The sequence below is a fragment of the Prionailurus bengalensis genome, chromosome E4, assembly GCF_016509475.1.
Source record: "Prionailurus bengalensis isolate Pbe53 chromosome E4, Fcat_Pben_1.1_paternal_pri, whole genome shotgun sequence".
Lineage (NCBI taxonomy): Eukaryota > Metazoa > Chordata > Mammalia > Carnivora > Felidae > Prionailurus > Prionailurus bengalensis.
Genome location: NC_057360.1, coordinates 24020015 through 24034207, shown reverse-complemented (window position 1 = coordinate 24034207; position 14193 = coordinate 24020015). Strand labels below are relative to the sequence as shown.

General features: G+C 42.2%; 1 protein-coding gene across 2 annotated transcripts in view; it reads right to left on the bottom strand.

Annotated features, from left to right (window-relative positions):
- Positions 1 to 4192, bottom strand: part of COLGALT2 (collagen beta(1-O)galactosyltransferase 2) — a 118780-nt gene extending 114588 nt beyond the window's left edge. Inside the window, exon 1 of one of the 2 annotated variants that reach the window (XM_043567994.1) lies at positions 3893 to 4192. In XM_043567994.1, coding sequence (XP_043423929.1) covers positions 3893 to 4155 — 263 coding nt within the window. In that variant the 5' untranslated portion in view covers positions 4156 to 4192. The remainder of the gene's footprint in view (positions 1 to 3892) is intronic. The other variant, XM_043567993.1, reaches the window with a different exon arrangement.
- Positions 4193 to 14193: the final 10001 nt, after the last annotated feature.

Here is a 14193-nt window from a genome sequence, read left to right as displayed (position 1 = left end):
GCCTGGTACAAAGGATCTCTAAAACATAAACTTCTCTTAATTCAGTCTCATCCGGATAAACTTAATGCTAACTGAGATAACGGCCCTCACTGTCCAACAGCAAACGTTTTCAGGGCAGTTTACTGGTACCGACTGTGAATATGGTCCAGAACTTCCAGTGAGAAAAAAAATTACAGCATCGGGAAGCTTGCATGTGCTCACGTGAACCACACCTGCCACGCATACAGGAAAGAAGTCTTATCAGATGCTCCTCTGATGTTAGAGATAAGCAGATGAATGAGAAGGGTGAGTGTGCACAGAGCTCCTGATCTAAGATTAAATGGAAGTTGGCAGCCTGACTCTGTGTCCCACCTGGTTCTGTTGTGTAAAGTTCTGGGTAGCTGACGCCATTTTTGGCACTGGCCATTTCTAACATCAGGGTATGCTGGCTTTGCGGAGTGGATGTTAGCTAGCCCCTTGGGCATCTCAGAGTGTTGAGTAGAGCCTGAGACTGAGAGTCTAGAAGTAAGTAATTGGCAGAAGGTCCTCGACGCTGTAGCATCCTAACCTGAGTTACTGTTTCCTCCTGGAGGCTAATGTCCCATAACCTTCACAGCCAAATACTCCTCTAGTGCCAGTCTCAAAGTTAGCAGCTCCAGTGGTACAATGCAATGAGTTTGGAGATTTGCAATCAGTAAGCCTGCCACCTGCTTTATCGCCCCTGACAAGAAATTCTGGTTAATGTTCCAGTGTCTTTTTCCCCCATGCGGTTCCCTCTTTCTGGAACCCTCCCTACCTCCCAGGTTTTAGTGGATTCTTATTTGTCTTTCAAAACTGGGTTCCAACTAAGTATCAGTTCTCCTCAAGAAGGTTTCCATGACCACACAACTGCCCCAATCTGACTTAGAAGTCCTTTGTCACTCCCCTAAACCCTATAAATGTCATTTAGATCATCTTATGCTGCCCAGTAAAAAGAGCCATATTTGTCTGTGAGAAGCCACATTACTCAACTATTTTCAGCTGGAGCCTGGCAGAGTGCCTTGATCTCACAAAAGATGGTCATTTTGACTGTGTGTTTGTACAACCTCTCTGTGCCTCAGTTTTCTCATCCATAAAAGGGTATAATCATAGTACATGCCTGGTAGTGAATGTAAAGTGTTTAGAATCATTGTGAGCTCTCATTAAGCATTTTTGAAATTAATAAATAAATGTAATCTTAAGTCAGTTACTTTATTTTATTTTTTTTTTTCAACGTTTATTTATTTTTGGGACAGAGAGAGACAGAGCATGAACGGGGGAGGGGCAGAGAGAGAGGGAGACACAGAATCGGAAACGGGCTCCAGGCTCTGAGCCATCAGCCCAGAGCCTGACGCGGGGCTCGAACTCACGGACCGCGAGATCGTGACCTGGTTGAAGTCGGACGCTTAACCGACTGCGCCACCCAGGCGCCCCAAGTCAGTTACTTTAGATATACTGTCTTCTTTTATGAAATGGACATACTTGTATTTCTTTACAGAACGGCAGCAAGGATCAAATAAGATGACATAGTTAATGAAAGTATTTTGAGAGCTGTAAGCACTTGAGTGGCTCAGTCAGGCAAGCATCTGACTTCAGCTCAGGTCATGATCTCTCAGTCAGTGAGTTCGAGCCCTGTGTTGGACTCTGTGTTGAGAGATCGGAGCCTGTAGCACGCTTCAGATTCTCTGTCTCCCTCTCTCTCTGCCCGCCCACTCACACTCTGTTTCTCAAAAATAAATAAATGTTAAAAAGGAAAAAAAAAAAAAAGAAGAGTCTTTAGTGGTTAATGCAGTGGTTGCCCCAAACCTATTCAAGCCTTGGATTTTTTTCCCCTAACTTTCCAACACTGGCCATAAGGGACAAGGTACAGTTACATGGACTATTAACAAAGGTAAGGGAAAATAGGTCCCAGAAGCCAGTGCAGAAATGGAATACTAGCCATCTGAAAAGAACATCAACGTCCGCAGAATGTGGAACATCCAGAGGACTTCGGAGGCACAATCATTGCTGCTTGATTCTGATCATATCAAAAATCCATGGAATTCAAGAGCCGGAACGAACTTTTGACATCATTCATTCTAAATTCCTTCATTCTACTGATGAGGAAACGGATGTCTATGGACCCCCGGCCACTGGCCCAAAGCCACAAAACAAGTTAGTGACAAACAACTTGCCTCCTCATTCATAGCCTATAGGTGCATATAGATTTAGTTTGTCCCAAGTTCCCACCACTATCTTTTTAGGGTGGACTTCAGGGACAATCCTGGGTTCCAATTCCAGTTTTACCATTTATTACTTTGGTGACTCTGAGTTATTGAACTGGCCGTAGTCACAGCTGCTGTTTGTAAAACAGGGATCCTAGGGTCTCTTTCAGAAGTTCACCCTATGATAGAAGAGGTAATGTCTGTACATCAAGCAAAGCCTGTGCCTAGTACCTGCTTCACCCTTCACTAACTTCCTATACTAACTATTGTAATGTTCTTTAAACCAAACAAATGCATAAAGACCAAGACTATCTTATAAAACATCTTCTTTGAAGAAAGCATCTAAGAACTGACAGCTGTGAAGTTTTCTTTGGTATTGAAGTGGTTAAAAAAAAAAAAAGCCTTCTTTCTGGTTGAAAACCTGGCTGCCCCACCGTTTCCACATAACGTGCCCTTGTCCGTGGCCGCAGTCACGTATAACGGGGTATATAGTAAAGCAGTGTATAGGGCAGTGCTGCACTCTGTGACTTGTTTGCTTTCTCACCTCTGCACCTCTCCCACCAGGTACCGCTAGGCTGCCAATTCCAGCTCCTGCTTTATCCTTCCTCCTCTCTTTCTGCCCAACCACGGCTTTAACGATGCGTCCCGTCCGAGGACAGCTCCCTTCATCAACGCAGGAGAGAAACTGCTCGGGAGTGACCTGGGCTCTGTCTTCCTCAGAAGCCCCCTTGTCCACGTACCTGGCTGCCTATCTCTCCTGGCGGGTGTCCAGTTCCTCCTCCACAGGCCTTTCAGCGGCTCCCCTGACCACCAACTCCTCGCCCTCCGGTACCTGCGTTTCTAAAAGGTGCGGGACTAGACCGAGTTCTAAAAGTTGGTGCGCGCAGCCACCTGCACTGATGCCCCGGCCCTCCCCGCAACAAACACAGCACCAGGCGCGGGGCTCTATCCTGGGACAACAAAACTTGGCCGTCTGCCTTCTCCAAGGCAGCTCCGTCCCCAGGACACCGTACCCCAGGGTGTCCCGCGCGGTCTGCATCAACGGCGAGGAATGAGCCCCAGGAGGATGCACTGGCGCGGACAGCCGCGGTGGTGGCGCGGCTGGGAAGACACGGTGTGCCCCACCTAACCTCAAACTCTGAGTCCATATCCCTTCTCCCCCCACCGCTCACCCTGCCATCCCCTGGAGAACCAGGAGCCACTATTCTTGGCTCGGAGGCGGAGGCAGGAGCCGGGCACCGGGAAGCCAGGGCGGCGCACCGTTCGCCTCCCAGACATTCCGGAGCCCCCTTGCCGGCCACAGTTACGCTTCACGTCGCGTCTGGAGGACTAGGCGGCGACGAGCATCCCTATTCCCTCTCTCCAGGGCCAGAGGTATGAGGCAGGGAACGAGGCAACCTCGCGGGGTGGAAGGGGGCGAAGCTAACCCCCTTGCGGAGTTCCCCCAGGCCCCTGTCCGGGCAAGGGACGAGGCCACCGCGATCCACACCCCCGCGCACGCCCCGGAGCTCGGGGCCGGCTAGCGGTCGCCACCGACACCCCAGGCGCACACGGCCGCGTGCGTCCTTCCCCAAAGCGACCTCCGGATCGGATCCCGCCGGGAGCCGCGCGGGCGGCGGGAGGTGTGCGCCCGGCGCGTCCCGCGTGCCCCACGGTCCCGGGCCCCGGCGGCCGCGGCGTCGCGCGCTCACCAGATGGCCATCCTGCTCTTGGGGTAGTCCAGCCGCTCCAGGCAGCCGAGGAAGTGAGGCAGCGCGTGCGCAGCGTTGCGGGCGAGGACCGCCACAAGCACCGTGGGTCTCTGCACCGGCGACTCCGGGAACACCTCCGCCTCTTCTTCATCGTGCTCCGCGTCGGGCTCGGCGGCAAAGCGCGCGCGGCAGCCGCGGCGGAGCAGAGCGGCGGACAGGAGCAGCAGCGAGCAGGCGAGGGTGGCGGCGCGGCGCGCAGCCATGTTCGGGGCCGCGGCGGGCGGCGGGAGACTGGCAGCCCGAGGGCGCCGAGGCCGGCTGCGAGGGCCGGGCGGGGGACGCGGCTGCCCCGGCCGGCTGGCGCGCGCGCACTGGCAGCGGGCCCTGCAGCCCGGGAGCCTCCCGCCGCCGCCGCCGCCGCCCAGGCCCTGACGCGAGGGCGCACCGCGGACCAGCAGGCGTCGCGCCCTCCGGGGGCTCAGGCTCGCAGACAGCCGCGTGCGGGGGGCGGAGGGGGGGTTGTGCGTCCCCAGTCCCGTGGAAAGTTCTTCTCGTCCGGGCTCAGCTTGTCCGGCTGAGGTCTGTGGCTCTCCCAGAGCTGTGAGGTGTGGCCGTCACTGCCAATGGGCGTGTGTGTGTGTGTGTGTGTGTGTGTGTGTGTGTACATAACGGTGAGACTCCGAGAAAATTTATTCTGCTTTTGCAAACCGCAGTCTAAAGTCCTTCACAGTGATGCAATGTATCCAGTTTTGCATAATGCACCTATTGACTAGACGGGTAGAGTTCTAAAATGGAAAGTCACCCAGCTATCCATTACTACGGTAAACAACTTTTTAACTTCCACCGAGGCAGAGTGTTTGCATTTCCCTATACACTCAATTTCTCTTGAAGTTCATCCTCGACTGAGTAGTCCCTCGATTACACCAAATTTGAAGTCTTGGAGAAGTTTAGAGTCAGATTGAACCCTTGAGATTAAAGGGAATCAATCCCCTGGTGGGCCACCGTTGTGAAGCCCCGTTCCTCTCTCTTTCCCTCCCAGGGTCCTGAGTTTTCAGACAGGATGGCGTAAAAGAAGTTTCGCTTTAAATGGTTTTCTTTTTCCTTAATGACCCAAACGGACAAAGCGTAACAAAGGCAAGGAAAATCCATCCATACGTGTTGGAGTAGAGGAGAGAGACAGAGACAGAGACAAAGAGAGAAGAAAAAGAAGAGGGCTGAAAGAAGAACACAATTAGTACATAAAATGAAATGGCTAGGATACACTGCCAAAGGATATTTACTCTTGAACATAACATAGGAAAGCTAGTAATGAAATCTGGAGTTCCTTCCTTGTGGGATTGTGGAGACTTTGATCTGTCCACATGTGGGATGGGTTGGTACCACTCGCTGCACATGCATGACCTCCAACTCCAGTTCACCCTCAGCCCTGTCCCCCCCCCCCAGATTTTTACTTGTGTCCCTTCTTCCCTGCAACTATTAGAAGTTTTCATCACTCTCCTCCCACCCCCTCACCTCCTCAGAAAAGTATCACTTCCTTTACAGAACTCCCTCGACAGCCCTGTCTCTAATATCCCTACCAGTACCCTCCTTACTTGAGGCGCCTGTTCCTGACAGAGCCTTTGACCGCACTCACTCCCTTCTCATCCATGACTTTGCTTTGTTCCATCATGTATATTCACTCTCTACCAAATCTTCAACTGGTCCTTCGTCATCAGCTCCTCCCCCTCAAGTAGAAACTTAGTCCTTTCCTCTCCTTGAAAAAAATTGTTTTTACTCCTGTGTCTCCTTCTTGCAATACCCCCTCTCTTGGTCAAGCTTCTTGCAACGGGGGTCTACACTTGCATTTCCACTTCTTCACCTCCACCTCTCCTACCCGAGTGCTATGTGGTTTCCCGCTTCCTTACAGAGGCTGTTCTGGCAAAGCCACAGATGACCTCAGCACTGGAAGATTCAGTGACCTCTTTACAGTTCTCACCTTCCTGGACCTCTTTGTACTTATGTTTGAGCCTTTTCACTGCATTCCCTTTCACAATGTGCTATGTCTCCTGCTCTAACCTCTTCTCTAACATTTATACTTTTATATCTAGTGGCTTACGCACATTTCCTTCTCCTCCATTCTCCTTCAGAAACTGCCATTGTGATTCTGTGTGTAGGCCACAGGGACCGTTAGACGTTGTCCTTTCCCTGGGGTGAGGGGGGATAGATGGGCAGTTGCTGGCATCCCTGGAGCCTAGAATTGCAGGGTGTATTTAGTTTTCTTAATGTTCTTGCTGATTACATAAAGAACGTGCTAATCAGTTATGGCCTGGAAAAGAAAATGGGATTTTCCCTAATCATGGCATATTCGTAAAATATACATTAACAGAATGTGTATTTTATTAATCATAACAACATATATAAAACATGAAAACAGTAGTTTATACATGTTAAATGTAGTGCAGATTTATTTGGTCTGCAGACAAAGATTGGTGCAGAAGTAGATTTCACAATAGATTACATAAACTTTGCAAACCCTATTACCCATTGGGGTAACCAATAAATGAATTCAGTAAAGTTACAAGATACAAAATCAATATGCAAAAATAAGTTGCCTTTATATACAATAACAACAAATTACCTTAAAAAGAAATATGATAATCCAATTTACAGTGACATCAACAACAATCAAATATTTAGGAATAAATTTAACCAAAGAAGTGAAAGATCATTGATGAAAGAAATTGGAGATGACAAAAACAAGTGGAAATATATCCCATTTTCATGGATTGGAAGACTTTAATATTGTCAAAATATCCATACTACTCAAAGCCATCTATAGATTCCATGCAATTCCTATCAAGCTTCCAGTGGCAACTTTAGAGAAATAGAAAAAAAAAAATCCTAAAATTCAAATGGAACAACAAAAGACCCTGAATAACCAAAGTAATCTTGAGAAAGAACAAAGCCAGAAACATCACACTTCCTAATTTCAAACTATATTACAAAGCTATAATAGTGAAAACAGTAAGATACTGGCACAAAAACAAACACATAGACCAATAGGACAGAATTGAGAGGTCAGAAATAAATCCATGCATATATGCTCAGTGAATATTTAACAAGGGAACCATGAATGCTCAGTGGGGAAAAGATAGCCTCTTCAATAAATGGTATTGGGAAAACTAGATATTTGCATACAAACGAATGAAACTGGACCCTTACACCACTTGAAAAATTAACTCGAAACAGGGTTAAAGACTTAAATGTAAGATCCCACACTGTAAAATTCCCACAAGAAAGCACAGGAAAAAGCTCCTTGACATTGGTCTTGGCAATGATTTTTTTCAATATGACACCAAAGCACAGGCAACAAAAGGAAAAATAAACAAGAGGGACCACAGCAAACTAAAATGCTTCTGTAGGTTTATGGAATGGAAGAAAATGTTTCCAAACCATGTGTCTGATAAGGGGTTAATATCCGAAATGTATAAGGAACTCATGCAACTCAATAGCACACAAATAATCCTATTTTTAAAATGGACAAAAGGCCTGAATAGACATTTGCCCAAAAAAGATATAAAACTGGCCTGCAAGTATGTGAAAAGATGCTCAGCATCACTAATCATCAGGGAAATGCAAATCAAAATCACAATAACATACCACCTCACACCTGTTAGAAGGACTATTATTGAAAAGGAAATAGATAACGAATGCTGTCAAGGATGTGGAGAAAAGGGAACAATTAGTACACTGTTGGTGAGAATGTAAACTGAGACAGCCACTATGAAAAGAAAGCAGTATGGAGGTTTCTCAGAAAACTCATATGATCCAGCGATTCTACTTCCGGTTTTAGACGTGAAGGAAATGAAATGACTATCTGAAAGACATATCTGCACCCACATGTTCATTGCAGCTTATCTATGGTATATACATATATATATGGTATATATATATGGTATATAGATATACCATAGATAGGGTATATCTATGATATATATCATAGCTATAAAAAAGCCACAAAAAAGAAAGGAAATCCTTTCATGTGTGACAACATGGATGAAGAGAGGAAGAGGGGAGGAAGGAAAGGAAGAGAGAGAGAGAAGGAGGCATGAATAGAGGGAGGATGGAAGGAAAGAAGGAAGGGACATTTAAAAGAAGCTAAGTATGTTGTCAGATATACTGTGACATGAATGTGTAGGGTGGATTTAGCCCTTCTCTGCTAATGGCTCCAAATACAGATTTATTCAAGTCTATTTTACTACAGGATAAAAAATATGTTGAAAATGGAAAAAGAAAGAAAAACTACTACAAATCTACTACCCCATCACAACCTCCATTAAACATTTTGGGATAATTTTAATATGGCATTTTCAATTTGGTGTTTTCATTGTGGGTTTGTACTCATTCCTCCCAATGAAATTCGACACTCATGTTGATAGCAAATGTGACTATATATCTAGAAACAACAGATGACATGTGTTTTGGACTGTAAATTGCATTTGATGCCTTCTCACATTTACAAAGCCAAGTATTACTTAAGACTGCATATATGGAGCTGTTTATATATTTTATATACAGAAATTACCAACCTATCCCTTTTACTCTAATTCTTGGAAAAAGCTTAATATATTTAATAAACATGGAATATATACAGTATATATTTAATATGTTATATATTTAAATACTACAAATAAAATGAAAGTCCATATACCCAGCATCCACCTTGAGAAATAGAACATGAACCATCAACTTTGACACCCTGTGGGTGTCCCTTCCTGTTGCAATACTTTGCTCTACTCCCCAGAGACAAGTACTAGACTAAATTTTGTATTAATCAGTCTCTTAATTTTATTTAGAACTTTACTTCCAGTGATGGATAGTTTTATGTGTCAACTTGGCTAGGTTAAGGTACCCAGTAGTTAAGTCAAACCAATCTAGATGTTGCTGTGAGGCTTTCCCCACCCCCCCCCCCCATGCAATTAACAATTAAATCAGTAAACTTTGAGTAAAACAGATTATCCTTTCAAACCTGCCAGCCTGCTCTGGAAATTTTGGAATTGTGAGCCCCTAGAAATGCATGAAACAGTCCCTTAATATCAATCTCTCTCTCTCTCTCTCTCTCTCTCTCTCTCTCTCTCTCTCTCTCTCTCTCACACACACACACACACACACACACACACACACACATTTAGGAGCTGTATTAGAGTTATCCAGAGAAACAGAACCAATAAGGTGTGTGTGTGTGTGTGTGTGTGTGTGAGAGAGAGAGAGAGAGAGAGAGAGAGAGAATTTTTTGCCACATATCCTACAATCTGCCTACTTAAAGTATGTAATCCAATGGCTTTTAATGTATTTACAGAGTTGTGCAACATCACCACAATCAATTTTAGAATATTTTCATCACCCCCAAAAGAAATCTCATATTCATTAGTGGTAAATCCCCATTTCCTAGCCCTAGGAACAGCTAACTCTAGCCCTAGGGAACAGCTCATCTATTCTGTCCCTAAAGATTCGCCTATTCTAGAATTTCATATGAATGGAATTATACAATATGTCGTCTGTTGTGACTTCTATCCCTTAGTGTAATGTTTTCAAGTCTGTCCATGTTGTAACATGTATATCAGTACTTCATTCCTTTTTGTTGCTGAATGATATTCCATTGTATGAACAAACTACATTTTACTTATACATTCATCAAATAATGGACACTTGAGTTGTTTCTCCTTTTGACTATTGTGAATAACACTGCTGTGAACATCTATCACAAATACAAGTTGTATTTGAACTTTATGTCAATCAAATCATATTTTATGTACTATTCTGTGACTAATATTTTTGACTCTACACATCCATGTACAAGTTGTATTTGAATTTTATGTAAACAAATAACATTTTATATATTATTCGGTGACTAATATTTTTGACTGTACACTAGAATTTTTGAGATTCATTCAAGTTGTTGATTGAAGCTATAGTTCATTATTTTTGCATAGTAATAGCTTATAGGATTATATGATAATAGCACCCATTCTACTGTTGATAGATATTTGGGTTGTTGTAGTTTATTCTGTTCCAACCCATACTTCCATAAATATTCATGTACATGTCTCCTGGTCCACAGAGGGTAATTTTTTTTTACCATAACCTTCAGTGAGAAATCTACTTGATATCATGCTATAGGACAAATATATAACTGAAACAAAATGTTCATAAAGCAATACTTAGGAACAGTTACTCTAACCACATGCAATGCACACTGATACTTTATTTTCTATTTTAAATAATTCAATTTTAAAAACTGAAGTTTTAAACTTTACAAGTCATTCAATTTATTTCACAAACTCTAAGGATTCTAGCCCTCCATTTGAAAAATACCACACTGGGCTACATATGAGAGAGTAGGGTCGCTGAATCATAGGATTTATGCATCTTTCCTGTGCTCTACTTTTCAGCCAACTCTTGACTTTTGTTACCAATCTCATAGGTATTTTATGATATCTTCTTCTCTCAATTACATTTCCTCACTCTACCAATGTAGTTGAGTACCAGTTCATGTTTGCTAGTCATTTATGTCTCTTTTTCCCATTTATTCCTATTTTTTTCTACAGAATGTTTTGTTTCTTTTTTTTTCCATATTTCAAATGTTTATTTATTTTTATTTTAAGAGGGACAGAGAGAGTACAAGTGGGGGAAGGGGAGAGAGAGAGGGAGAGAGAGAGAATCCCAAGTTGGCCTCACACTTTCAGTGCAAAGCCTGATGTGGGGCTTGATCTCATGAACCATGAGATCATGACCTGAGCTGAAATTAAGAGTCAGATGTTCAGTCGACTAAGCCACCCAGGCACCCCAGTTTCATTTCTTAATTGATTTTTAGAAGTTCTGTATATATTCTGGATGTGAATCTTTTCTTTCAATTATGTGTTACAGATGCCTTCTGCAAGTGTATGGCTTTTTCCCTCACACTGTGTTTGTCTCAGAAATTCTTAATTGAAATATAGTGAAATTTATCAAACTTTTTTCATACGGTTGGTACTTTTTGTGTTTTGCTTAGGAAATCCTTTTCTGTCTTGGGGGTCATAAAATCTTTATGTATTTGGATTTCACTTTAAGCCTTTAATCTATCTGGAATTGATTTTATTTATAGTGCAATTAGGAATCCAATTTCTTTTATGCAAATATACATATGTGTATATATTTGTATATATAATTGATTTGACTCCTCCCCACATCTACAACATCATTTCTGTCCATATTTGTATGACACTGTACTTGGTTCCATTGGTTTGTTTATCTGTCACATACCTGTACCAATAGCACATACTCTTAATTACAGACCTTTATAGTAACTTCCCTCTGCTTGTTCATCTGGAGGGTCTTGGTTATTATTGGCTCTTTTATGTCCACATTTCAGAATCAGCTTATCAGATATTAGGAAAATTCCTGTTGGGGTTCTAATTAGAGTTGCTAGAATTGATAGATCAATCTGGGGAAAATTATCACCTTTGCAATACTGAATCTTTCTCTCCAGAAGCATAATAGATCTGTCCATTTATTTAGGTCTTTTCTAATGAGCTTCAATAACATAATATGAAAAGTGTTGCTCTTCTATATAATAGAGGTCCTCATATATGCTCATTCATATGCATGGTTAAATATCATAACATTCTAAATATTTTACTAAAACTATAAACATCTCACCTACTTTCCTTGAAACACAGAGAATGGGAAATTGTTTCGTGCACAAAAGCAGCAACAAGATATATATGAGCATTCTCACAACCAATGTATTAAAAGCTAATCCAGAATGCTAGCCTTCATTTTTCATCTTGAGATCATTATCTTACATAATACTGTGTAAGAAGCTTTGTTTTTAATGCTAAAAATTCACATCACAATTCAAAGTTCACTTTTTTTCCCTTGAGGCTCTAACTGAATTAATATGTCTCTGTCCAGACATTGCATTTTTTTTTTGGTAGGAATAAAAATGGTCTGGCTCAGATATCAAAATGGAAAATCAGGAGAGCAAGTGCCAGATTACACGGAATTTGATTACATTCAGAATACTCAAAGAGAATTTTATTTGTTGTTACTTACCTAGGTTTTTTCCTAACCACTTTGGTTCTCTAATATAGTAAGCTATTGAAGCATTTGTAAAAGGAGGTATTCTTTAGTCCATGAGAAGCTGAAACTCTAACCAGTTCTCTGGTGGATTTCACTCTAGATGGCCACCATAGTCATTTTGTGTGCTTTAAACAGCAAGTTTACAGACGTAAATTCTTTGTTTTCTGTCTTAGTCATTCCCAATTACCAAGAATTACGTATGTTTTTATTGTTTAATATGGAGGCCAAGATACAGTCCATTTTCAGTTTTCAACTCTTTGTACTGGACAATGACATTAAAAATTAGAGCATTTAGGGGCACCTGGGTGGCTCAGTTGGTTGAGTGTCCAACTCTTGATTTCTGCTCGGATCATGATCCCAGGATCGTGGGATCAAGCCCTATGTTGGGCTCCACACACAGTGTGGAGCCTGCTTAAGATTCTCTCTCTCTCTCTCTCTCTCTCTCTCTCTCTCTCTCTTTCTCTCTCTCTCTCTCTCTCTTTCTTTTTCACTCTGCTCCTCTACCTGGCTTGTGAGCTCTCTCTCTCTCTCAAAAAAAAAAAAAAATTAGAAGTATTTAATATTCATGCTTAAATGTCATGTTTTTTTCTAAGGTATAGAACTTCTTTTTGCCAAAGGATAGCATTAGCCTGTTGCTTTTTGTCTATGGCTCTTTCTGCATCCTTATGGATTCCCTAACTCCCTTTTTTCTTAAGCTTAAGCTGAAAATCTTCCCCTGAAGATGTTTGAGCCTTGTCCACATAGTACCTAATTCCATTGGATCTCCTTACTGATTTACAAAATTTCCCCTCTACTCTTATTAGGAACAAAATGTTGTTAATGCTTCCATAAATACCATCATTGGAACTGATTGGGATCTTTAGGAGTCAGAGAGATTTATTTACTTCTAATTGCTTGAATTAGTGTCTCTGTTCAGTGTTTCAGGGAGCATACTAATTTCAATGTCATTTGCTTCTTTGGGGCATAGCAGCTGCTTTGTGGAAATAAAGGTTAATGGCCTCATTCAAATGCAATACATTACGGGGCAATTTATGAATCTGATGTGTGGTTTTCCCTCACATCAGGAATAGATGCTCTTCTTTTTCCTGTATGGAAAGCATTGCTTTCTTTTATCGTTTTCTTTTCTTCTTTCTCTCAGTTTCCCTCCCTCACTTCCTTTCCTCTCCTTCCCTCCCTATCTCTCTCTCTAATGCAGTCACGCTTCTCATGTGGCTTTTAACAGTTTGATTTCAGTGTGGGCTTTGCCATGTTTATTTTACTTGTTATTCACGTAGCATCTTGTATGTGCAAATTTCTCTTTCATCAAATTTGGGGCAATTTTTTTTTCTTTAATTGTTTCACTGCCTTATTCTCTTTCTTTTCTCCTTCTGGTATGTCCATTTACATGTATGCTGGATTGTTTGATGTCATATAGCGGGTCTCCGAGGCTCTGTTGAATTTTTTTAAATGACTTTCGTTTGTTGTTCACCTTGAATGATTTCTTAGATGATTACCTTCAAGTTCCCTTAGTTTTTCCTCTGTAATTTCTATTTGGCTGTTAAATCTACCCAGTGAAGTTTTTTATTTGTGAAATTTTGATTTTTAGAATTTCCATTTGGTTCTTTTCTCTCTTTCTCTCTCATGAGATTTTTGTCTCCCAAGATTTTATTTACTGAAAACATGTTTTGTTTTATTTTATTGAGGAGAGTAATAATAGTTACTTTAAAATCCTTATCTGTCAGTTTCAACATGTGATTCATCCCAGAGTCAGACTAAAAAATGGGATCCATTTTGACTTTCGTATGTCAGTAATTTTGAATCACCCTTTTATGAAGGATAGAATGTAGAGGTTCTGGATTCTATTATTTTTCTATGATGAATGTTACTTTCTTTGCAGGTAATTTTCTTGCATGGATTTGAACTGTAAACTCTGTCTCTTGGGAGCAGCTCTGGTCTCAGTTCAGACATTTCGTGTGTAACTGAACTGCTGTGATTCTGTTTCTGGTGGTTAAGGATCTGTCAGAGATGTGAGCAGAATTAGAGGATTCCCCCTCTCTGGCTCATTCCGTTCCAGGATTTTTCTAGTCTTTTCATCACTGTTTCCTGGTTTCGTTCTTCTGGTTCACCAGACAAAACAAAACAAAACAAAACTGAGACGTTTTCTGCATGTACCCCTGATGCTGCTGAGCCTGACTCCTGGAATGCACTTAGCTTCAAGCTGA